The 24,816-nt window shown below is 46.8% G+C and overlaps 1 protein-coding gene across 1 annotated transcript in view; it reads left to right on the plus strand.

Moving 5' to 3' along the window:
* The window catches only part of TECTA (tectorin alpha), a 67,767-nt gene extending 43,317 nt beyond the window's left edge, over positions 1-24,450 (plus strand). The window contains exons 12-23 of the mRNA XM_026505542.4: positions 3,474-3,673; positions 7,334-7,717; positions 9,670-9,956; positions 11,552-11,847; positions 14,639-14,749; positions 15,952-16,154; positions 17,132-17,295; positions 17,735-17,983; positions 21,238-21,400; positions 22,557-22,644; positions 22,911-23,027; positions 23,683-24,450. Of these exons, the coding sequence (XP_026361327.2) occupies positions 3,474-3,673; positions 7,334-7,717; positions 9,670-9,956; positions 11,552-11,847; positions 14,639-14,749; positions 15,952-16,154; positions 17,132-17,295; positions 17,735-17,983; positions 21,238-21,400; positions 22,557-22,644; positions 22,911-23,027; positions 23,683-23,783 (2,363 nt within the window). The 3' untranslated portion in view covers positions 23,784-24,450. The remainder of the gene's footprint in view (positions 1-3,473; positions 3,674-7,333; positions 7,718-9,669; positions 9,957-11,551; positions 11,848-14,638; positions 14,750-15,951; positions 16,155-17,131; positions 17,296-17,734; positions 17,984-21,237; positions 21,401-22,556; positions 22,645-22,910; positions 23,028-23,682) is intronic.
* Positions 24,451-24,816: the final 366 nt, after the last annotated feature.

Below are 24,816 nucleotides of genomic sequence, written 5' to 3' on the forward strand. Positions count from 1 at the left end.
TAAGAGCCCTCATGCCCCACAGCTCTCAGTACTTCATTTGGGTGGAGAAAATCAGCATTAGGAATTGTAAAGTTTGTTCTCAAGAATCAAATGTTTATGAACCCTACCTGCCCTGTTCTTCGGACTGTTTTGGGTGTCACGGAAGAATCAGAGTACAAAATAGAGTCTAGTTGGGGGAATGGGACCCGCATGCTTGGAACAACGGGCATCTCTAAATAGCTGGTGTACCTTCTCGGACATTAAAATGTGTTCTAGAGCTTCCGTAACAAAGCCAAGTTAACACTGGGACATGAATAGAAAGATCAACCAGTGGGAAGATGAGAAAAATCCAGAAATAGGCCCAAACACTAAAGAGAAATTAGTATTCCGTAAAGCTGGCATTTCAAACTGGGGGAAAAATGTATTCTTTAATAAATAGGCAAGGGACTAAGGACAAGTAGAAGGGGGGAAAGAGCTAAATCCCGCTTTACTTCTCACCCAAAAATAATATCCAGACAAAACCAAGATCAAGCATAAAAATGTCCGTTATAAAAAGTACTAGGAGAAGACACAGGCATTTTTGTTTTTGTGTTTGGTAATCCTGCAGTCGAGAAGGCCTTTCTAAGCAAAATGCCCAAAGCCAGGAGAAAAAACCTGGTAAATCAACAACTTTAAAAATTTAAATTTCTACATGGCAAAAGCATAATCAAATACAAAAAAAAGGAAGCAGCAGCAATTTAAAAGCTAAACAGTAAATACTTTGTAACACATGACAGACAAAAGTCTATTTTTAATTTTTAAAAAGCTTTTACGATGTAATAAGAAAAAAAATCCAACACCATAAAATGTGCAGAGGACATAGAAAGGCAGTTCACAGAAGACATACAAATGTATTATAAACAAGTGAAAAGCTGATCAGTCTCACAAAGAAAGCAAACGAAGTAAGGATATAGTAATTTTTCTCAATTTTTTTATTGCGGTAAAATATACAGAACATAACATTTACATTCTTTACTATTTTTAAGCTTACAGTTCAGTGACATTAGGTACTCACCTTGTTGTATTTACATTGCTGTCAACCCCCACCACCATCCTTCTCCAGAACTCTTTTTATCTTGCAAAACTGAAGCTCTATACCCATTAAACACTAACTCCTCACTCCCCTGGCAGCTGACTATTCTGTTTTCTGTCGCTATGAACTTGAAGACTTTGGATACCTCCTCTAAGTGGAATCACACAGCATCTGTCTTTTTGTGGGTGGCTTATTTCACTTAGCATAATGTCCTCAAAGTTCGTTCATGTTGTGGTGCATTGCAGAATTTCCTTCCTTTTTAAGGCTGACTAATATTCCATTGTGTGTATAGACCACATTGGCTTATCCATTCATCCATCCAGCGATGCTTGGATTGCTTTCATGCTTTTGCTATTGTGAAAAATGCTGCTATGAACATAGGCATATAATCTCTTTGAGAAACTTCTTTCAAATTTTTTGAGCAGACATCTAGAAGTGGAATTGCTGGATCACATGATAATTCTATTTTTAATTTTTTGAGGCGCTGCCACAATGCTTCCCACAGCAACTACACCATTTTCCATTCCCACCAAAGAGCACAAGGGTTCTGATTTCTCCGCATCTTTGCCAACACTGGGTTTTCTGAGTTTTTTAAATAGTAGCCATCCTACTGAGTGTGAGGTGGTATTTCATTGTGGTTTTGATATTTATTTCCTTGATGATTAGTGATGTTGGGCATATTTCCATGTGTTTACTGGCCATTTGTATATCACCCTCTTTGGAGAAGTGTCTATTCAAGTCCCTTGTCCATTTTTGAGTTGAGCTTTTGTTGTTGTGGTTGTGTTGAGTTTTACGAGTTCTCTATATATTCTGGGTAGTAATCCCATATATATATGGGTTGAAGATACGTATATATCGTATTTATGTATGACATTTAAACTTTCACATTTCCAAGGGTCAGAAGGTTTGGTGCTAAACAGCGGGCATGTGGGAAAATAAAGCTCTCAGGTAGCGCTGGTAAGGGGATGAACTGGCATAGCCTCTTTAGAGGACAATTCGGTGGCATCTATCAAAAATTTAAATGTACGAACCCTTTGACCCAGTAATTCCACTTCCAGGATTTTATTATACAGAGTCATTTACTCATAAGGTCAAAGATATATGTCTACAGATGTTCACTGCAGCAGCATCATAAACACAGAAAATACACATACCAGGTAGCAGTGCAAAAACAGTAATTCAAGGGTAATGGAAGGAAAATTGTCATGAAAAAGCAATGAGCAGGAAAATATGTATATTATGCTCCCATTCATGTGAAAAAATGGGGTTGGACACACACATGTATGCTCACACACACGGGGACACACACACACACACACACCTGGGTACTTCTATATGCAGAGACGATTTCTAGAAGATTCAACTCTAATTTGTTACCCGAGGTTGCTTTCCTGTTGCCCTTTTACTTGCATGGCTTACGTTGTCTACCACAGGCAGGTACTTCCTTTTAAATTAAATGTTTAAAAATATAGTAGACCGTGTCGTATTGGTTACATGACTCTGTACATGTAAAATCTATAGAACCAAAAACGTCCATTTTACCATTAAGGAATATACAAAATAAAATGTGCCCCGAATGTATCCTGTATATGGTATAGAGAAGTTCTAACACAATAGTACTCGTGCTTTTCATATACGTTGATTAAAATAATAGCCTCTATCGAACTTTCAAGCAAACCTGTCCTTAATGATGGACTAACACTGAACACTTCTGTGCTAAGTGCTGTTCCAGGCACGCAGGCTCACATAATTCCTCCCCACAAGCCAGGAAGTGGGTGCTGTAAGTACGTTTTACAGGGAAGGAGCTGGGGCCCAGACAGGCTACGTAGGTGGCTCCACTCTCCTGCATCTGAAAACGGTAGAACCTAGTTCACACGCACACACGCACACGCACGCGCACGCGCAGCACACACTTGCCTCCTCAGAAATCCAGGGGCTCAGGGGCCTACGCTCCTGGCTTAGAAAAGATGCTGTGGACGTTCTGGGGTGAAGGCCAGTTGCCATTGGCAGAAGAGCCAAAGGAGGGGGCTCCACCTAGGACTGGAAGCGTGGGGAACCTGGGTAGGCCTAGAGGACGAGGAGGGCATGCATAGGGGAGACCATTATGAGCTAGCGTCTAAAAGCGGGCCTGATGTGGGGCTCCCCGGAAGGCCATGGGGTGCCCCACTGAAGTCGAGATGCATGTCGGGAGGCGGGGTGAAGGTCGCCGGTCATGTGCGGGGGCTCCAGGGACCCCATCTGCTCTGTGGTCCATCACCGAAGCAGCGATGGGTCCGACGGGGGCTTTCCACGGAGGGAGAAGTGGCGCCGCTCACTCTCGCCGCGCGGAGACTCGCCGCGCCTCGCGGGGGACGCAGCGGCGGAAGGAAAGCGCGCAGGGTCCTGGGAGCGGGCGGGGCCTGACGCGTGTCTTGCGTTGCAGCCGTCACCTGCCCTCCCAACAGCCACTACGAGAGCTGCGTGAGCGTGTGCCAGCCGCGCTGTGCCGCCATCCGCCTCAAGAGCGACTGCAACCACTACTGCGTGGAGGGCTGCCAGTGCGACGCGGGCTACGTGGTCAACGGCAAGAGCTGCATCCTGCCGCACAGCTGCGGCTGCTACGCGGACGGCAAGTACTACGAGGTAGGCCGCCCGGCCCTCCTCGCCGGGGCCGACTCCGAGAGTCGGCCGCCGCCCACCCGGCTTCCCCCGCGGGTAGGAAACGGCGGGGCTTCTCTCCAGGGAGGTGGGGCGGGGACAGGGCGGGTGAGGCCCGTGCTCACGGAGCGCGCGTGAGGAAACGTGCTGCCTTGGCCCTGGCAAGGCCTCCTACCCTTGCCCACGCTCTCCACTCGCTTTTCTCCCCGCCGTGCCTTTCTCCAGGCCCTTCTGATTTCCTCTCCTGTGAATCTTAGTGAAGGCTCCGGAGGTGGCCCTAGTTGGGAAATAGGGTGGCTGTGAATCTGACCTGTGTAGCTGTCTTAGCTAAGGACATTTTTAACTGGGAAATGTGGCGCTCGAGGCCAAGAGGAATGGCTATTGAAGCTCCACGAAAGCGTGTGAAGGCTACCATCTCCCCGTGTGCCGTTTGTCACTCTGGGACCGCCCTCCAGAGAGTTCCATCTGGACTGCTTCCTGCTGTGCCCCCCTCACTCTGCCCTCTGCTTCCCTCTCTGTGGGGGCTTCAGCAGACAGTGGAGGAAGATGCCCTTTGCAGAGGTCACTCGGTAAAACATTGTGTAACAGCTCACGGACTCATTTACTTTTTGTACTTCGAAATCTTTCTTTATGTGCCGTAATACTAAGCTAGAAAAGGCCTTGCCTGCCTGGAGAGAGTATTTAGTCTGTGGTTCTGCCTCAAGCCCAGTCTCTGCTTAAATGACATGCACATCTTCTGTTGGTGAGTAGACAGGTAACAGCTGTTAAGTATCGAGTATCTTCTATCTGCAGATCTCCACGCTGGAGGTGCTGCCGGGGATGATAAAACACGTCCCCTGCCTTGAGGAAAGTAAAAGTCTGTTCAGGAGAGAGAAACATGCACTTTAAAGAACAAGAGAATGATTACAAAATAACATATCAACGAGTGAGAAATAATACCCTACAGAACTAATCAATTTTAAATGAAAAAGAATAGCAGCACTTAAAAAAATCTAATTGAAACGTCTGGATTGGAAATAAATTAGGCAAAAAATAAAGAATGTCTCCTTTTTGTAAAAATGCATTGCCTCGTTCGAGAACCACCAGGTTGACTTTATTCTGAGAGTCAGTAAAAGACAGGGAAAGTGAGGGTTGCTTTAAAAGGTTCATGGTCAGTGGGAAATCTGCTTCAGTGTAGGAAGACAGAAGTGGAGCCGAAGATTAGAAAAGTAATCAAGGAAGACTTCCGGGAAGAGCTGGGTTTAGCTCTTAGAAATACCGCTCGTTTGAAAAGAAAAGGAGGAACAGGTGAGAAAAAATAAAATACGTTCATTTTTCTCACAGTCTCGGAGGAGAGATAACCAGACTCAAAGCTAAAAAAATCGCTCTTGCAATCCCTGCTCCCAGGTCCAGAGACTTACTGAAGCGTCTGCATCCATCAGGGGTGTCATGCACCTCTCAACAGGGATGCCGGGTGTCTGTGGCAACATGGAATGGAGTCGGGTTTGAGTCTCACTGAACCACACTGCTGGTGGTGGGACACTGAGCAAACTGTATCATTTCCCTGAGCTTCGGATGCCCTATCTATGAAATGTGGCTACAATACCAGCTCCGTACGGTTGTTGTAGAAATAATCTCTTCCAGGTGCCTTGCCTCGTGCCTGGCACCTAGCAGCTCAGTAATTAGGAGATGCTATTGTGTTCGTTGTTTGTATTCCCTTGAGTAGCATTTTGTCAATAAAAAAATCCAGGCGTGTTAATGAAATGATGCATATAAAAGCCCTTGGAACTCTCAGGAAATGCAGGTACAGCTCTCCGTGGCTATTAGCACTATAAACATGATTATCCGATTTTCATCAGACAGTCAGTGGTTTTGACAACGGCTTCTATCTGGGAAGTAGCAAACTCACAGAACAAATAATCCACATCTCCTTGCCACCATTCAAACAAGCTTGGGGCCTGTTTATACAACAAATCTCTTTGGAAATAAAGGGAGAACACATCTAGCCATTAGCATGTAGGGTAATCACCCAGCTGTCATTGCCAGGTCTAATTAAGGTAAAGAAAGCCGCGCTGGGCCCAGTGACTTCCCTGTGAAGCAAGCTTCATGATCAAATTCTCCTGTGGGATGAGTTATTTACCCTTTATCATATCCACATATGCCAGGTTATTTTTCTCTTTCTGCCCATGTAATGTCTGACTTCTTATCAGGGAGAGGCCAGACCATCCACTCAATTATTCTGCAAATCTGATAAGAGAAATGAAGTCAATTTGTGAGGCTGCTGGCACCCAGAATATTTAACAGTCTGGAAGGAGGGAAGACTTGGCTTCAGGAATGACTTCACTTTGAGGATGAAAGAATCAGCCGGGGCATCTTGACATGCACTGCACGGAGCAAACTTGTCCTGGAGATCTCATTCTCTATTTACCTTCAAATCCGAGTCCTATCTGTATGTGATAGCCAGGACTTTGATAGGTCTATAGATGAAGCCGGAAATGGTGACCAGACAGAAGCAGAGGCCTTCTTGTGCCTAGCTAAAACATCTTCTTGGGAGAGTGCTGTTCTGGTCAATTGTATTAGTGCCTACATCTGTATGACACGGTCTACTTGTCAAGACCACCCCACCTGGACAGTCATGACCAGTTTCCAACAGTTCCCTGGAGTTCTCAATCAAGTGCCAGCTCAAGAGCACAAACTCCACCAAGTAACAATTGGGTCTACAGATGATTGCTTGTTTGGGGAAGAATAGGAAATTGTAGGCTGCCACCATGGGGGATAGACTTTGCTACAGGTATTTTATATGACTATATAATTTCTCTCCTTCTCAAAGAGGATGAGTGGCTCTTCTCCAGTAAGAACAGCAGCTACTATTTATTGAGTGCCTACCTATGCCAGGAAACATGCCTTATAGGTCTTATTTAATTTAGTCTTCACAGCTGCCCTGCAAGACTGTATTATTACCTCCAGTTGAGAGCGGAGCAAACCGAGGCTCTGGGAGGTTGGTAGTGCTCCTCAGGGTGGATATGTAGGGTCCAGGGCTGGGACTGAAACCCAGAACCTCCCTGTTCTCTAGATCCCTCACTTCAGAACACGCAGGAATGGAAGTCCTTGCCATGGCAGTAAATTCCAAGTAGATAGGTATAAAGACAAAGTTTGGAATGGCTGTACTCACCAAATGCTGAAGTGACTCATTGTAGGAATTGGTTAGAACTTTCTTTTGACCTACTGAAGATACGAAGGGCCAGTTTTCTCATTCTTGAGCGAACTGACATTTCATCCTCGAGGTGGAGCCGGTACTTGCCAGACTAATTTCCTACCAAATATTTTTCCTTTTCACCTACTTCCTCTAACAGCTAGACGTTCACAGGTTGGCTGTGATTAGTTCTACAAGCCAGCTGTATAAGATTCCCAAGTTCTTGATTGAAACCAATAAAGACTAAATTGCATATCGTCTGGCATCTGAGTGGCATGGAACTGATATCACAGTTGCATGGAAGCAGCCTTCCTCCTGCTCCCTGTTGCAAACCCCAGCCCCGTTAGAGGGAGGCTAGACCAGCGCGAAACAGGGTCCAGATGGAGGCGCCGTGGGGCTGGAAGGGGTGCTGGGGGGGGTTCCCCCGGCCCCTGTCCACAGCCGGGATTTAACATCTGCCTCCTCTCTTGCAGCCCAAGCAGCTCTTCTGGAACAGCGACTGCACGCGGCGGTGCCGCTGCTTCCGGCGCAACCTGATCCAGTGCGACCCGCGGCAGTGCAAGTCAGACGAGGAGTGCGCGCTGCGCAACGGGGTGCGCGGCTGCTTCAGCACCAAGACCTCCTACTGCCTGGCAGCCGGCGGCGGCGTCTTCCGCACCTTCGACGGCGCTTTCCTCCGCTTCCCCGCCAACTGCGCCTTCGTGCTCTCCACCATCTGCCAGAAGCTGCCCGACATCTCCTTCCAGCTCATCATCAACTTCGACAAGTGGTCGGCGCCCAACCTCACCATCATCTCGCCCGTGTACTTCTACATCAACGAAGAGCAGATTCTCATCAACGACCGGAACACTGTCAAGGTGACGGGCCTGTCGTTGATTCTTAAGACGCCTGCCCCGGAACAAGGGCTTGGCTAGGGGCCGTTGTGGTTTCCCCAGGTAACCCAGTTTGAGGGTAATAGGTTGTTCCTCCGCATATGCCCTACACAGATGACCAGATTCTCAGGAATAAACGTATAAAGATTCTGCAGGCATGCGAACGGGCCCTGTTTTGTCCTTCGCTGACCATCCTGGGCCAGTAATGACAGTGTGGGTGCTAATAGAAACTCGGGTGATAAAATGGTAGATAAGTCAGCTTTGACTCTGGATTAATTTCCAAAAAGCATCTTGTTTGTTTTTAAGAGGCTTTAAAAGTATTCTTGGCTCTGCTCAGCTGTGCCAAGACAAACTCTTTCATGTCTGCTATCCTTTCTGAAAACTAGAAGGCAAGCATTTGCTTATAAAAATAACGACCTCGCTAAAAACCTGATGGAGCTTCCCCCACTATCAGAGGGCTCCAGGATGACACAGCAAGTGACGGAAAACGGGAGGCTGAATACAGTGGGTTTCTCTTAGGTTGGCCCTTCCTTAGCCTGGCTGGCTGGTCTCCGGTGAGTCTTAGACTAGCGTAGTAAATAAATGTGACTCTCTAACCCACCCCCATAACTGATATGGCTCCCCAACTTGGATTCCTCCCACCCCGTCCATGTAAGATGTAATCTGCTCTGATAAACTACTGAAAGCCACCTCCAGCCTCTCAGCTAAACCAGGCTGCTCACGAGCCAGCAGACCTGAAAGACAGAGCCAGTCCCCAGTGCTGTGATTCCAGCTAGGGAGGGGCAGTTAGAGAGCCAGGACACACACATGAACATTTTCCAGAATTAAACGTTATTGTGTGTATTCTGCTTTCTGCCATGGGCTCACATAATCATGCACTGAGTGTATCTTTGAAAAATCATCAAATAGTTTAGTGTCCAGTGTTAGACAAAAGACTGGTGGTATTTTGCAAGCTTAAAAGGAAGAGTCTGGATTTTAATACCGGTTTTTAACTTCAATGAAAGCTGCTACTGTTTTTGACACTCCAATTCTTCTTACAAATTGGCCCACATAGACACAACTGCATTGCTCCCCAATACAGGAGCTAGAAAGTCAAAATGACCACGCAGGAGAGCAAAACTGACATTATTGCTGAATAAAATATTCCAAGCTGGCCGAAATGGTAAAGAATCATATTTTCTAAAAGGCTTCTGCTTTTTTTTTTGTAAGAAACAGAAGTTACTAATAACCAGGGGGGGAAAAACTCAATTTATTTGGTAAGTACAGGAAAAGCACGTTATGTGCTGTCCTAAGGGCTAAGAAAAGAAACTGTTAGAAAGTAGGAGAATGATGAATGCAGAAAATACTGTGCCTATAGGACCTTTGGGGTGGGGGGTGGGGGCTCCAGTTTGGACATTATATACAAGAAAACAATAAACATGGCAGTGATCCCCAGATTCGTATTAACCATGTTAGACACTCCTTAGTACAGGATTGGGATTTCGTTTCAGTAATTGGTTTATGCTGGGGAAAGTTTTATACAAAAATCCAGCTATTTGTAGTGGGTTGTACTTTTATAATGTTTTCTTATCTTTCTGCCTCCATGTTATGCTGCTTTGGGGGGAACTGTGGACAGTGTGATGAGTAAATGCCCTTAAACTCTAGGGCAAGGTTCAGTAAGCTACAGAATTTGACCAAATCACTTGCTGCAGTTTTTGGGTTTTGGTTTTGTGTTGTCGTTGTTGTTGTTGTTGTTATTTTTGTTTAAATAAAGCTTTATTGGAGTGCAGCCTCGTTAATTTAATTACATATTGTTTATGGCTGTTTTCATGCCCTGAGGTCAGAGTTGAGTAGCAGTGGAGGTCCTATATCCTACAAAGCCTAAAACATCTGTAGTGGCCCTTTATAGAAACAGCTGCCAACCCCTACTCTAATTTCCCTTCTCCCCTGCCCCATAGGTGAATGGCACACAAGTGAATGTTCCATTTATAACTGGGCTGGCAACCAAAATCTACAGCAGCGAGGGATTCCTGGTGATAGACACCAGCCCCGACATCCAGATCTACTACAATGGTTTCAACGTCATAAAAATCAGCATCAGCGAGAGGCTGCAGAACAAAGTGTGTGGCCTCTGTGGCAACTTCAATGGGGACTTGACCGATGACTATGTGACCTTGCGGGGGAAGCCAGTGGTGAGCAGCGTGGTGCTGGCCCAGAGCTGGAAAACCAATGGCATGCAGAAGAGGTGAGAGTTCCAGCTGCTAGACTCGGTGTCCCTCATCCTCTCATGTCCGTGACAGGTGCTAATGAGGAATGCACTCTCTATGGCACCATCGCTCCTCTCCTGCGAAGAGCTGAGCCCCAGGTCTTTGGAATTTTCATAAGACAAATAGGCACATCAGAGGCCTCCGTAATTTCTTGAATGGCAGAGGAAGGAACTGGGCTTCGATGATATGATTCTGAGTCTTCATGTCATCTAGCCCTTGGTGGGACAGAAGAGGGTGCCCAGGATTAAACACTGAGGCGCTGGCCGGCTGCCCGCCTGCTGGGACTTGGGAGGAAAAGGGCTCTCCCTTTCTCCCCAGGGCTGGGTCTAATTGTGTGCCTGTGACTCTCACCAGAAGGCCTGGTTAAGGTTGTGCAGGTAGAGGTTGGTGGAGATCAGGAAAGTCTTTTCAAAAATGGAAGTCACCAAAGTTACTATGAGACCCCTCTCTTGCCAGCTGAGAGAGAATGAGTTTTACAAGTTATTGGAAAAGTGCTTAATTCAGATTACCTGTGAGCTGCTGAATTTTGTTAATAACATTTCTGGATCTATAGATATGCTGCTTTTTCATGGTATTTCTTTGCTTGTATAATGGCTCCATCCATGTCCTTTAGCATCAGCTAAATACCCAGGTGGGGAAATGACACAGGTGTAAACGGAATACTATCTCCATAAATTAGACGATCCTGAATTACAGGACCCAGAGCTGGAAAAAAACCTCAGGCAATATCTAGTGCAATCTCGTCCTTTTCTAGGTGAAGTGGAAGCTAGAGCAGAATGAGTTACATGAGAGGCCTTGTAGGTGGCAAAGTCCAGAATCTCCTGAGAAATTATGATTCTGTTTGAGCTTCTCCCTTCCCCCCTTTCTTCTTGCCTTCCTTTATAAACTCTTTCAGCTGGATACCAGTTTCCTTGTGAAGGTTTTGCTTTTGGTCTCTGTTAGCTATATGGGAAGTGGTTTAGAAGGCTTCTACCAGGGGCGCCTGGGTGGCACAGCGGTTAAGCGTCTGCCTTCGGCTCAGGGCGTGATCCCGGCGTTATGGGATCGAGCCCCACATCAGGCTCCTCCGCTATGAGCCTGTTTCTTCCTCTCCCACTCCCCCTGCTTGTGTTCCCTCTCTCGCTTGGCTGTCTCTGTCGAATAAATAAATAAAATCTTTAAAAAAAAAAAAAAAAGAAGGCTTCTACCAGCTATCATTATTACTATTATTGATTAATAATAATACTAACTCTCATGGTTATTATTGGTTATTATATCCATACCCTTTCATGGTTTATTGTATCAATTCTACCAAAGGTTAACAGTTTTCATGTCAATATCTGCCTTTCGCCTGACACGTTGGCCACCGGCCCGTTATTTTAGTTTACCCTCTCTTCTTCCGGTGACAGCAACAATAGGAATACTGTGTCGCTTTCTTAGATGGGTAGATTGAGACCAGTAGCTCACATAGCCAATTAGCACTGGAATCCACACACTTCACTGACTTCCGGGTTAGCAGAAGAGGTAACAGGTGGGGTCTTCCCTCCCTTCGGGGATCTCGGGTGGCTGTTTTGGCCTCGCTTCGTCTGACCAGACTTCTCGCCCCCAGCTGCAACGAGCTGCAGTTCTCGCAGTACGCAGCCATGTGTGATAACGTGCACATACAGAAGATGCAGGGCGACGGCTACTGCCTGAAGCTCACGGACATGAAGGGCTTCTTCCAGCCCTGCTATGGGCTTCTCGACCCCCTTCCCTTCTACGAGTCCTGCTACCTGGACGGCTGCTACAACTACGAGAAGTTCCAGCTCTGTGGCTCCCTGGCCGCCTACGGGGAGTCCTGTCGCTCCTTGGGGATCCTCAGCACCGAGTGGATTGAGAAGGAGAATTGCTGTAAGAGAATTATTTTATTTCTGCAGGTTCTTTTCTAAGCTAAAAGAACAGCTTTGCTGGCAGCACTGCTTGGGTTAGGTCTGGCCGGCCAGCCTCCTCCTTTAGCCGTAGGTCTGCCCCCCGGGGCTTGAAGAGTTGAGAGCTACAGCAGAGATTCTGTGGGGAAGAGGGGGGCGTTTCAGGGGAGCTTCACTCACCTGTGGTCCCTCCCCAGCTCTGGAATTTAGGACACTAGCTTGGGCACATGAGGTTCTTTGGGTTGGAGGAGCACCCGGGTAGTGGCTGATGAGGCAGAGGGACAGAGATGGCATCCTGATTGCTTTCCGATCTCGAATCCCGCTCTTCCTCGCCTCCTCGAACATGGGTCAGAGCCCAGCTCAGAAAGGGAAGACGGCGTGTGGCAAGCGGCAAGTTGAGTTAGAATTGAGCCGACTCTATCTGCCTGCCTTAAAGCTGTGGTTGGATTTATAAAGCGATTGTACATATATTGAATTAGCTGATAAACTGAAGATCTATAGATTCCTTTTTTAAATTTAAATTCAATTAGCCAGCAGAGAGTCCCTCATTAGTTTCAGATGTAGAGTTCAGCAATTCATCGGTTGCATAGAACACCCAGGGCTCATCACATCACATGCCCTCCTTAATGCCCGTCACCCAGATCTATAGATTTTTATATTTTTTCTGTAGTAAGAAAATCATTTTTATGTGTATATCCATATTACTATTTGCTCATTTTCTTACTAAGTCAATCAAATAGATGGAGCAAATATGTATAGAAACACATATAAATGTGTCGTATACATATATGTGTCCATATACATGTACTGTCTTATTAATGCAGTATGATATTGTGGCCAACAGAATGTGTATTCTGCCAACCCAGTGTGCATCCAGGTCCCACCATGTTGCAAGACTGCGTGCATTTCAGTAAACTTGCAGACTGAACCTGACCAAGAGTAGGGATGCACTTAATTCAGAACCTCAAAACTGTAGTTGATTAGACTATGTGCCCAGTGATTTCAGAAACTCTTAACAAGCAAATTACTAGTCTCTGTTGGAGATCAACATAATTTTTTTGGATGACTTTAATATTTTACCCTGTTGTTAATAAGCAGTACTTGCAATTAGTTTAAAATGAGCTGTTTTGAAACTTGAAAAACCTCCCTCTGATTAAGGGCATGTCTTATTTGCCCCTTGGTATATGGACCACCATATGTGTAAGTGAGGTGTTTTTTCCTTCTGTGGGCGGTACCCTCCACACTTTGTTATGCTCTTGGGTTGTTTTCATGTTGTGTTATTCAACCATAACTTTCGTTCAGTGCTGCTGTGTGCTTAGCACTGTGTAGGTATTGGACACACACACACTGGTCAAGCGAAAAGACCTTTATAAAAATAATCCTGCCTCGTATTCACACACCTCATGCTTCTCCATGAAAACATTAATTCATTGGGACGAAAAAAAAATCCCATCCATCTCTCCTAAAGATTCATTTCCAACCAAAATTTACTTTTCATGTCAATTATTTTTCGAAAATTTTACTATCTTCATTATTCTGAGCAACTGGGTATTATGATCAATAATTGTGGTGGTGGAACTTCAAAAATGTGGAGTCTTAGCACAGAGAATAAAAATCACAATGGATACAATAAAAATAAAGATAAATGTATTTAAATTATGCTAATGGCTTTCTGTTAGTTGTCTTTCTGAGAATTAAGACAGGGCGATGCCAAGCCATCCCTAAACTCCCACCTATGACAACGAGTTACTTAGCAGAGGGGCAGGGCAGCTGAGTCAGGAGAAGCATCTGAGACAGCACGGGGTGTTGCTTTGTTTTTAAATTCTTGAAGCTAACTTGGCTCATGCTGGGATTGAACAGTTGTTGTTTCTTTAGCACTCACTAGCCCATGCCATGATGAATAGGAGGATTATTACATCTGATAGGGAAAGAGGTTCTTTAAATAAAGAAATGAGTGTCTAAAAGAAAATGCTCTCAATTAGTGTTTCTTAAACTGGGGAGTTGACGATCTTGCAGGTGGCCTGTGGACTCATCTGCTACAGAAATAATTGTTTATAATACGATGATGATGGCACTCCACATACATTTGGTTTTTACTTACAGTTTTATTCTTGTTGGCAAAACAGTGCGATTAATCTAAGTTAGTGCTGGTGAGTTCTGTGCAGGTTTTGGTCTGTCTTTTTTATATAAAATTAAGTACATAGAAGCTTATGGGGAAAGTAGACCATGAATCAAAGCAGACCAGGAAGTCCTATCTGAAGGACCTCTCTGGGCCTTCACTGGCCCTAAAATTTTCATTCGTAACAAGTATTTATTGAGCAGCCCCTATGAGGAGGAGAGAAATGGTTGGACCCTACTCTGTGCAAGTGCGAAGACACAGATGCATGTAATCGTAGACCAGTGTGGTAAGGACGGGTCGGGGTCGATCTTGGCAGTTCGCGGTGTCTCTGCATTCCGGCCTCACCATGCACCTTCCACGGTGTGGACCTTGGCCATGTTGCAGCTGTGAAAATGTACTTAGTTCGCAGAGCGATCGTGAGGGTTGGAGGACATAGGGCCGCCGAAGCAGGAAGCCCGGTGCCGGGCCCGGAGCAGGGGCCCCATCACTAGTGTTGTCATCACTTTCTGGAAAGCTGCCCCTGTCTGTTCATTCGCAGCTGCCATCTGACCACTGCCAGTTCCATGAACGTGGCAAGTCCAGAGTGCGGCCACCTGCTGCTGAGCATGGGTGTGAAAATCAAGTCGTGCGTGTTTCTGTTTGTTTTCCTTTTTAGCAGGAGTGGTTGAAGATCCCTGTGTGGGGGTGGACTGTCCCAACCGGACCTGTGAGCTGGAAAACGGAGGAGAGCTGTGTGGCTGCGTGGAGCCACCTCCCTACGGCAATAGTGAGTGACACCTGCCGCCTCCCCCCACCCCGCCCCGCCCGCCTCCAGACGGGCCTGACGCAGGAGGCCTGGCGGCTGCGCAGAACAACTCCTGAGGTAGAGCCTGTGCGGCCATCCTAGTTAGAGACCCACCTCGCGAAGCTTTCACAAGCGTTTAAGCAGAACCAGGAAGCAATCTGACGTCTTCAAAGTAAGCTAATGTTCATCTCATAGCTGGAGACTTTTCTTCAATAAATGATAACCCCTAAATGTGTATGTCAGTAGAATCAGCCAGTTCCATCTGAGGCCCTGTGCAACATCAGAGAGATCCAAATTCATCTTTTAGTCTCACAGGGAAGGCAGGCAGTTTGATGCAAACACGAACCCTCTGAGTGAGAGTGCCAGGTGCTTTAAGACTCGTTGAAAGCCAGATTAATTGGTCCTGAAGAGACAACTGCAGGGTTTGAAGCAAACAGTAAACACCTAGGACCCCAGGTCCCGCTCCTAATGGCAGCGCGTGTAAGATAGGAAAGGCCTTGTCCCCGCCGGGTGCACCCAGGATGTCGGCCTGAAGTGGGGGGCTGCTTTGCACCCCCAGCTCCACGCCCTTGCCTGAACCAAATAACTCAGAAGGCTCGAGCTAAATCGTAGCAGCATACTTGACTGAAAGTCTCCCTAGGAGAGGTGCTGTTCACAGGCTCCATCTGAGCAGATAAAATGCTTCTCTCTGTTTCTGTAGTGCTCGTTAGCCTCTGTTTATGCACTCCTAGAAAATGTCAATTGGCATAATCGTGTCAAAAATCTCCTAGCTCGTGCCTGGGAATCCGGGGCGGGGGGGGGCTCCAGGAGTGGCCCGCCCGGTGCTGCTGTCCCCTGGGCGCCCATTCTTTTTCCACTCTGGGACAAGCCCGATGCGTCACACAGCTTACGGGAAGGTGGCTCCCAGCAAAGTGGGGCCAGGTCCTGGGTTTGTGAAGAAAAGACCAAACGCACTCTATTAGCGTGTTCATCTTTTTTTTAATAAGCTTAACAACATCCCAGTGATTGCTTTGAATGACTTCATAGGTGCATTTGGTTGGATCAAAGCTTGATTAGAAACGCCGGGCCTTTGTGCGAAGCTCATTAGCCTCCTTTCAAGGAAACGGTCACGGGATGCCTCACCCCACCCCTGCAGCACCACCAACGCCCCCTGACTTGCCTTTCGTAATAACTGTTCCCCACAGACTCCCATGACATCATTGATGCAGAGGTGGTCTGCAAGCCGGCCCAGATGGAAGTGTCCATATCTAAGTGCAAACTCTTCCAGCTTGGCTTTGAGAGGGAGGGCGTGAGGATCAATGACAGACGGTGCTCCTACATCGAGGGGGAAGATTTCATCTCCTTTCAGATCAACAACACCAAAGGGAATTGCGGCAACATTGTGCAGGTGAGAGCCTGGGGCCGAAAAGGCCATCTGGCTGAGGTAGTGACAGCCCCGGTGTTTGCACGTTGGGCGTCTTTAAAGCCAACTTCAGGGTGGTCTACTTAGAAATACCTCCGTGGAAAATAGCACAAGGCATATCTGACATGAAAGACATCAAGGAGAAGAGTCATCTGGTGCTGAGTGGTTAATTGAACGGAAAGATCATGATCAGTGACAGGCTCCTGTCCTCGGTTTGCACTGTCTGCAGTCATCCTTTGCCCTGCATGTTGACACATTTTTGTTATCTTGCTCATGCTTCTCGTTCTTCCAGGTGAAGGAAGAGTTTTGGGGGGTAAGGATGTCTGGGACACCTGTAACAGTTGGCTGCAGAAATACGTCAAGTTCCTAACTTTTCATGTCAGATTATCCAATGTATAGGTTGGCAAAACATCTTGCTGCTTATCCTTCTGTTCCTTCCTGCTGTCTTTATATATGTATGTATATATATATATATGAAACCGTGTTCGGTAACACTTTATCAGGGAATGAAAGGAGCGAGCAGGTGCAGCTTGTATTTGTTCATTGTGGTCCTTGTGGTAAGGTCTGGTAGAAGATTTGGTGGGGGAAAGATTTTGGATTAGGACTTGTAAAAAAAAAACAAACAAGATTTATATTACCTTGGGATGGCAGTACTTCATGCTGTCCCCAGCCTGGGTTCCCACAGATAACTGGGGCTGGTTGTACTTAGAATTCAAGGTACACGAATACAGAGCCTCCGTGGACACTCAAGGTTACCAGACTGAAGGGTGCTGTTGACATCTATTAAAATACTTTCATTATTACTGTTAGTAAATGCTGAAGCTAGCTCCATCCTGATATACCAGCCTCTGGGTTATATATGGAATGAAGCCATTTCTCCACTTTCAGGGCTGTGGATTTGAGATGCAGGCCACATACTCACTCCCACATTTAATGATTTCTGACCTTCCTTTGCTCGGCAGTCCAATGGCACTCATATCATGTATAAAAACACAGTCTGGATCGAAAGTGCCAACAACACTGGCAACATCATCACTAGGGACCGGACGATCAGTGTGGAATTTTCGTGTGCTTATGAGCTGGATATCAAGATCTCTTTAGATTCTGTTGTGAAGCCTATGCTAAGGTAAAGAATCTCATGGGCGCGCATTGCTTTGTCTTTTCCTTGACAGTCAAGGTTAGCGTAATCAAAATTGCTTGCTAGCATTTGTCTTTGAAACACTAGGGAAGAAACAGTTCATATTTTCTGCACCTAAATGCCTTGGACCAGCACTATGCAATAGAACTTTCTACAATGATGAAAATGTAGTGTATTGCTATCCAATACAATAGCTGTATGTGGAAACTGAGCAATTGAAGTGTGCCTAGGGGCGCTGAGGAATGGATTTTTTCAATTTTATTTAATTTTAATTGCCACATGCGGCTTGCCATTTTGGGTACCATTTTGGACTTAGACTTTACTGTCATCTGCTTTGCCTTCCCTCTGTTTTTTCAGCTGAAAATGGTAGTAATTGGATACATACAATTGTTTGGGGTCCCTCACCGCGTGATTCTTTCCCTTTTAGTGTCATTAACCTCACAGTCCCAACCCAAGAAGGCAGCTTCACCACCAAGATGGCGCTCTACAAAAACGCCTCCTACAAACATCCTTACCGCCAGGGTGAAGTGGTGCTGACAACTCGAGATGTGCTGTATGTAGGGGTCTTTGTGGTCGGGGCTGACGCCACACACTTGATCCTGACACTAAACAAATGCTATGCCACCCCCTCCCGCGACAGCAATGACAAACTCCGGTACTTCATCATCGAAGGAGGGTGAGTGGCCTCCCGTCACAGGACAGCCTCAGAGCCTTCGGATAGATAGCAGTCAACGTCAGTTTTTAGAGAAGAGAATGGGAGCTAATGTTTGTATCCTGCATCCATGCGCCAGAATTCTCTTAACAGCCTGCGAGGTAGACCTTGTGAGCCTCCCTTTGTAGATGAGCAGGCTGGGGCTCAGGGAGACCAAGCAACTTGCTTAAAGTCACACAGCAGCTTGGTAGGAGATCCCCAAGTCCTTGTGGCATTAACTACAAAATGCTTTATTTGCCACGTGACCCAGGAGGGGATTGTGTCCTGCCTACTTCAGATTTAATCACCCGCACAAAAGCATGTCAGGAGAAGGACGAACGTTGGTGAACAGGACACCTGTCAAAATTTGAAAAGAACTAGAATAAGAGAATAAGAGAATGAGTAGAAGAAACTACAATAGCCTATAAAATCAAAGAGTTTCTTCCTCTTCACCGCTAAATGCCTGGCACCTACTATGTTTCCTGAAATGCAGTGATTATGTAACAAAATCGACAGAAGGAATGAATCAGAAGAAAAGACTATAGACCAAACCACACTAACGACAATTATTTTTATTTTTTTAAAAAAGGGTTATGTCAAGTAACAGTAGTTCTGGCCGGCTGTGAAAATTAAAGACAGGCTAACAAGAGAGAAGCATACACATTTATTTCATATAGGAAGTGCAGAAGCTTCCATAAGGAAATGGGGACATAAAGAAGTGGTCGAGCCTGAGTATTTTCTGCTAGGTTAGATGAAGAGGGGACAGCCACGGAGAAAGGGGAGGGCAAAGGGTATGGGTAAGTGTAGTAAACTGGGGGGAACTTAGCAAAGCCTCTTAGTTAGCGTTCTTCCTGGTGTCCCTCTGTCTTTGGAGATAAGGATGCTCCTTTCCTGCGGGAGAGGGCCCCTGGCACATGAGGGCTTTGTGACCTGTTTCAGGGGAGAAGAGTCGGGGGAAGGTCACTATGACCTTTCTGCTTCTGCTGTTTTCTCAAACTTCTTCACCTTAAAATACGCAGTATGCCAAGGTGCCAGATTTTGGGGGGTAGTGTGTCCTGACCCCGTGACTAGCCCGGGTCGACACCTACCCTGAGGTGGTCAGGGGGTGCTATGGACACTATAATTAGCTTCAAGGTTGAAAAGGAATCGTTTCTCAAAAGAAGGTGTGGTTCTGGGCAAACAGTGAATACCCACTACTTTGCCGGGAAGTTAGGTACACAGTTTACCCAGGGTGACTCAAAGGGCCACGGGCGGAAGAGCAGTCCTTCCAAGTATTGAGACACACCACCCCTCTAACCGGCGGATGGGGCTTGGGGCACAGGGTGGGGAGGCTTTTGACTTCCTGAGCTGGTTCATGGGCTTTTCAGTGGCAAAGGGAAGGATTTGGTGACTCCTCAGTGGCTCGCAGCCTGGATGGCCCTTCTTCCGATCGAAGTCCTTTCCTAAAGTGGAAGAGCTCAGATCTGAGCCCCCGTATAGATGTCAGCCCAGCTATAGGGCCCGTGTCTCCTTTGGAGGACGCAGTGGCATTTAGCAGTTTGTAAACAGTGTTTCATAGACTTGACCCAGAGAGTAGAGTGAGTGAGTGAACAGCTCATAAATCTCAGCCTCCCCCAGGGTCTGAACAAAGGCCTCCAGGTGAAACTGTTGTTTGCTTTCATCATATGGGGGAATTTTAATTCATGAGTCTTTCTGACCTTTCTCGGAGGGATGTGGTTATTGTGTTCCCAGTGAACTTGTCCAGTGGGAAAACAGATGCACGGTGACGAAAGCGTGAGCAGCAAAATGGGCTCGTTTCAGAATTTGGGGCAGTTAGCTGTTCCTCTCCAGCTCATTGGAGGGCAGCGATGGGAGCACCATCTCCCAGTGACTCCAGAAGTCCTGCCCATCGCTCCTCTCTCCTCTACGAGTACCTGCACAGAGGAAAGGACAGTGTTCCTCTGATGTACAGAGGGTTCTAGTGCTGGGCTTGTGTCCTCGCGCCGAGGCAGGTGTCCACAGAGCCTGCCCCTGCTTCCCCAGCCCCTACCGGAAGTACCCGAATATCAAGTCATCTCTCTGGGAGGGGGTGGTCTGGTTAAAAGGAAAGGCCTGTGTGATGCTTGGAGGGCTGTGAACATTTTAGAAACTTTGAACAATTTAGATTATTCAAATGAATAAGAGTGACAAGGAAGAGTATGGCAAGTAAGTTTTAATTTCAAAACATTTGAGGAACTATTGCCTTGAAGACTAATTACAAAACCTAATAGGTGTGGGGATGTTGGAGGATAACTCCAGCTTTTAATTTTCCTTATCACTAAGCTATTTAATCCTGTGCGCTCAGGGAAGGAAAGATTTAAAAAAAAAAAAAAGAGGCACTCTTTTTCTCTTCATCATTTTTGGATAACTTCTCAGCCCCTATAGGCCAACCTTGGCCATGGCGGCACACAGTTTGTGTGTTCACTCATGCGTTCATCCACAAAGAGGTTTAGATGCGTCCTGTGTGCCCGACAGTGTGTTCGAGACCCAGTGAGGACGACAACCGGGTTCTTGTGCTCTGGGAATCCAGGAAAAGCCACCTGTTCCTGCCTGCTTATCTGTAGAGAAGGGGGAGCTGCAGACTGGCGTAGGGGGAAAAGCAGGGGTGTGCATGCATGGAAGGCTTTCCAGATGGGGAAGCTGGACACGGCTAGACAGTGAGGCAGAAGGGGCTATGATGCATTTGGGCAACTCTGTGTGTGCCTGAGGGAGCCCAATACCAGGAGGGTTGGGGGCGGGGGGCAGGAGGAGAAGAGGCGGTTGCCTGCGGCATGCGTCTTACCTCATCCGGGACTACTCTTCCTTCTGCTCCTGCCTATGTTAACATGTGTGAAGATGGCCCAATAGGGTTTTAGTCAGGGGACCCTCCCCCACGTGGTAATTAACCAGAGAAAGGACAGCCAAGGGGACGACTGATGGCGTGTTTGCCGAGTTAGTTTTAGTAAAACGGCACTGCGAGCGGCAGGATGAGAAACCGAAGCCGTAGGGAGACTGGGGGCAGTCCCTGTAGTCATCTTGCTTTTAGTTGCAGTTAGGGTACTAATTTGAGGTGTTATTCGATGCTTTTAAAGCAAACTATGAAAACAGGAGTGATAGTAAATGAGAAACCCACACAGGCCAGAGGTCACTCTCAAATGCAAAGACATTCTTACCTATCATGACAGTTTTATATGAAGCGGAAGCCAATGTGTGAAGCAAAGATTCCATTTTCTCCTGAATAGGTGTCAGAACATTAAAGATAACACCATTGGCATCGAGGAGAACGCTGTCTCCCTAACCTGTCGCTTTCACGTCACTGTCTTCAAGTTCATTGGGGATTACGACGAAGTTCACCTTCACTGCGCAGTGTCACTGTGTGATTCCGAAAAGTACTCCTGTAAAATAGTAAGTGAGGGCGTGGAAAGGAGATGCCTCGTCCTATCTCACCGCCCCGGTTTGCCCAGCACAGGGCTCACGGTCGCCAGGATCTGGCTGGCTCCTGAGAGTTCCGTGGCACTCACAGCCCCTGGAAGTGGCTAAGTTGGAATCCTCCCCAGATGCTTAGGAGCGACTATCATCTTTGGTGAGACAGGAAGAGAGAGAATGTGGGAGAGTGATGTCCATTTACTCCTCTGTCTCTGAAACGTCAGTCTGTCGTGGGCATAGCGCTAGACCAGGGTCTCTCAAACCTCAGCACTATTGACCTTTTGGGTCCAGTTGTTCTTGGTCGTAGGGGCTGTTCTGTGCGTTGTCGGATGTCTAGCAGCATCCCTGGCCTCTACCCACTAGAGGCAGAGGGCACCTCCTCCACGCGTGCCACACCCCAGAATGCCTCCCAGCATTGCCAACCACCCCTGCGGGAGGCAGGGGCAAAACTGGCCCCTTTTGCGGACCACCGCACCCGCACCAGAGTCTCAAGGAGCCAGGCCACCTGAATCTGAAGGGAACAGCGGGGGCCGAGCCGCACCACACGATCGAAGCAAATCCTGGGTTCAGGATACTTTATCCGGGCGTTCTTTAGACAGTGTCTCTCCCACAGCTCACCCAGATCCGCGCTAGTGCCAGAGACTCCGCAGGGGCTCCTGGTGGGGCTGCTGGAATGAGGTGACAAACCAGTCCTCTCTTCCATGCCAGGCTTCCAACCCCACCACAGACAGCGGAGTCCCCAAGATTTTACTGCACCGGGATCTGCTCCCTAACCTTTAACATTCCAGCTTTATGCTTCCCCAGCGTTTGCAGAATCAAGCTGTGAATGGCAGTCAAGCCACTTACACGTGCGGCTGCCTACCCTGTTGCCGAATGCGATCCAACAATCCTCATCCCTGGGAAGGGAGCGTCTTTGAATCGAAGGCTTATGTGGAGAATATACTGAATTCTGTTCAACATAAAGCCCAGAGTCCCAGTGGGCTCCAGGATCAAGAATGCATTGGTTCTAATTAATCTGAGCAGCGACAGCGCTCGAGGCTGGAACCACTGCCTCGTTTGGAGGTTGGAAACGTGGTGAAGAATAAGTTATCAGCTTAATTGTGTGAAATTTTCCCTCCGGTGTTCTGTCTTTCAGAATTGCCCACAAAATTCCAGGATTGCCACAGATTATACCAAAGAACCTAAGGAACAGATCATTTCAGTGGGACCTATTAGGAGAAAAAGTATGTATGTCCCCCAAAACACATGATAAATTATTGAAACAATGGGATTTAAAGGCTTGGACTAACTCTTTCTTGGGTGTGTTTCAACTACGACGTGAATCTGGTGACGACCAGATGTGGAGGACACCACAATGAAACCTTCATCGACTCTGAAAACGCCACACTGGGCTTTTCTTCTTCCTGTCTTCTGTTTAAAGCTTTGCCCTGAGATCCGCGTTGAAGATTTGACCTGCCTGCGGTTGATCTGACCAGCTGCTCTCTTTCAGGGCTGGACTGGTGTGAGGACAACGGAGGGTGTGAGCAGATTTGCACGAGCCGGGTCGATGGGCCTCTGTGCAGCTGTGTGACGGGGACCCTGCAGGAGGACGGCAAGAGCTGTAGAGGTAGATGTACCCGCTGTTCCGGGCAGGCGGCTGGGGACGCAGGGAGCCCTTTCCCCTGAGGAGGAGACGTTCGTACGTCAAGCCCACTCAGTCAGCAGCTGACCTATGAAAATTCCAGAAATTAAGATGGAAAATGAGGGGAATGCCAAGGAATTCTAGCTCAATCTTGGGGAGATATATATATATATATACATACATATATGTGTGTATATATATATGTGTGTGTGTATATATATATATATATATATACACATTTAAAAAACAAAACAAAAAACCTTTGAGTCCCTGTTCTTTTATCTAAAAGATGAAGATGATTAAAAAATAAGTTATCCAACTACTTAAGGACCAAACATTGGCCTTAACTCTGGTCACCAGGTCTACCTGGGCTGTGTTGGGATGGTTGGATGGTGGACCCAACAAACGAGATTTCTTGCAGTCGCCTTAGCACATGGGTTTCCCTGAGGTTAGCAGGACTCTGCTAAGGATTGAGTTAATTCTGCTTCTTTCCTGCCTCGGTCAACGCCATTCGGATAAAGTGAGTTCTTGGCAATGAAGAAAGTGGGTTCATTCATTTAGCTGAGGACCACAGAGTTCTGATTCCTGCCAAAGAGCTATCTTTCTTCACAGGACTTACTATGTTCCTGTCTGTTCACAGCCTCCAGTTCTTCCATTGAACTTCAAGTTTGGACGCTGCTTCTCATCGTGACCCAGATTTCACTATGGCGTTTTGTCTATAAATCAGGCACGACCTCATAATTAACTCAAGGTTGCTACATAAAGTACTGTAACTTCCTTACTTCAGCTCCCTGTAGGGTAAAAGGTGTGTGCCCTTAAGTCAAGGCCTGTTTGAAAGTGTCCAGCATCTCAAAGTGATACCACCTGCCTCCAATAGTCAGAGTCCCAGAAATGTGTGAAATTCCCAGCTCCTCTTTCAAAGTATGCAACAGGGCTTCCAAAGCCAGTGTGGAAAGCAAGTGTCTTGCCTAAAATGTCCAAACAGTTGTCACTAGAAACTTTGGTTCCTATGAAAAACCAGTAAAGGAAAACAAAATTCTGGTTAGAGAAGTCTGTCCAGAAGTCTAACCGGAGAAACCAGTGCTATTTCTGGATCATAGTTTTTTACCGGGAAAGGGCCTGTTGGAACAATATTGAGAAGCAATGACTGGAAGGTTTGACTCTCTCTGAGGAATCTTTCTGATGTTCGGAAGCGTCTGATCTGTGATCTGCATGTGTTGCTCACTCCTGTTTATGATGAGCTCCCTCCCCACCCTCGTGTCCCTCAACCTTGCCACGGCAGCTTGGCCACTCGGGATACTGTTTGCAGACCTGGGGAACCCCACCTCCCATCCCAGACCCAGACCCTTCTCTCTGACAAATCAACCAAATAATTTTTAATGTGTTTTATGCTTAAATAAACTTCGTGTTCAAGGACCCTCGGGACTTGATGACTGGAATCATTCTTACTCATATTAAGCTTTGCATACTGCATAGCGTGCTCTGATTTCAAAAAAGCAGCAGCTGCTGGGCCTGGTAGACGCCGCTGGCCGGAGCTTGAAAGTGTTCTGTCGCGTATGCTTACAGAGCGTTAGCAGCCCGTGAATGTGCGGGGTAGCGGAGAAGCGGGCAGCGTCCTCTCTCGTAGGTAGTAGGTAAACACGCATTTGCTGTGATTAACTGTAAACCGGGGGCCGGCTAAGTATAATCCCTGAACTGCCTCTCTGTTTCAGGTTAAAAACAAAGTAAAACCTAGTTCAAGTTTACTTTGAAGTTGTTTTGGATTTAAGCTGGT

This window comes from Ursus arctos, unplaced genomic scaffold, assembly GCF_023065955.2.
Source record: "Ursus arctos isolate Adak ecotype North America unplaced genomic scaffold, UrsArc2.0 scaffold_22, whole genome shotgun sequence".
NCBI lineage: Eukaryota > Metazoa > Chordata > Mammalia > Carnivora > Ursidae > Ursus > Ursus arctos.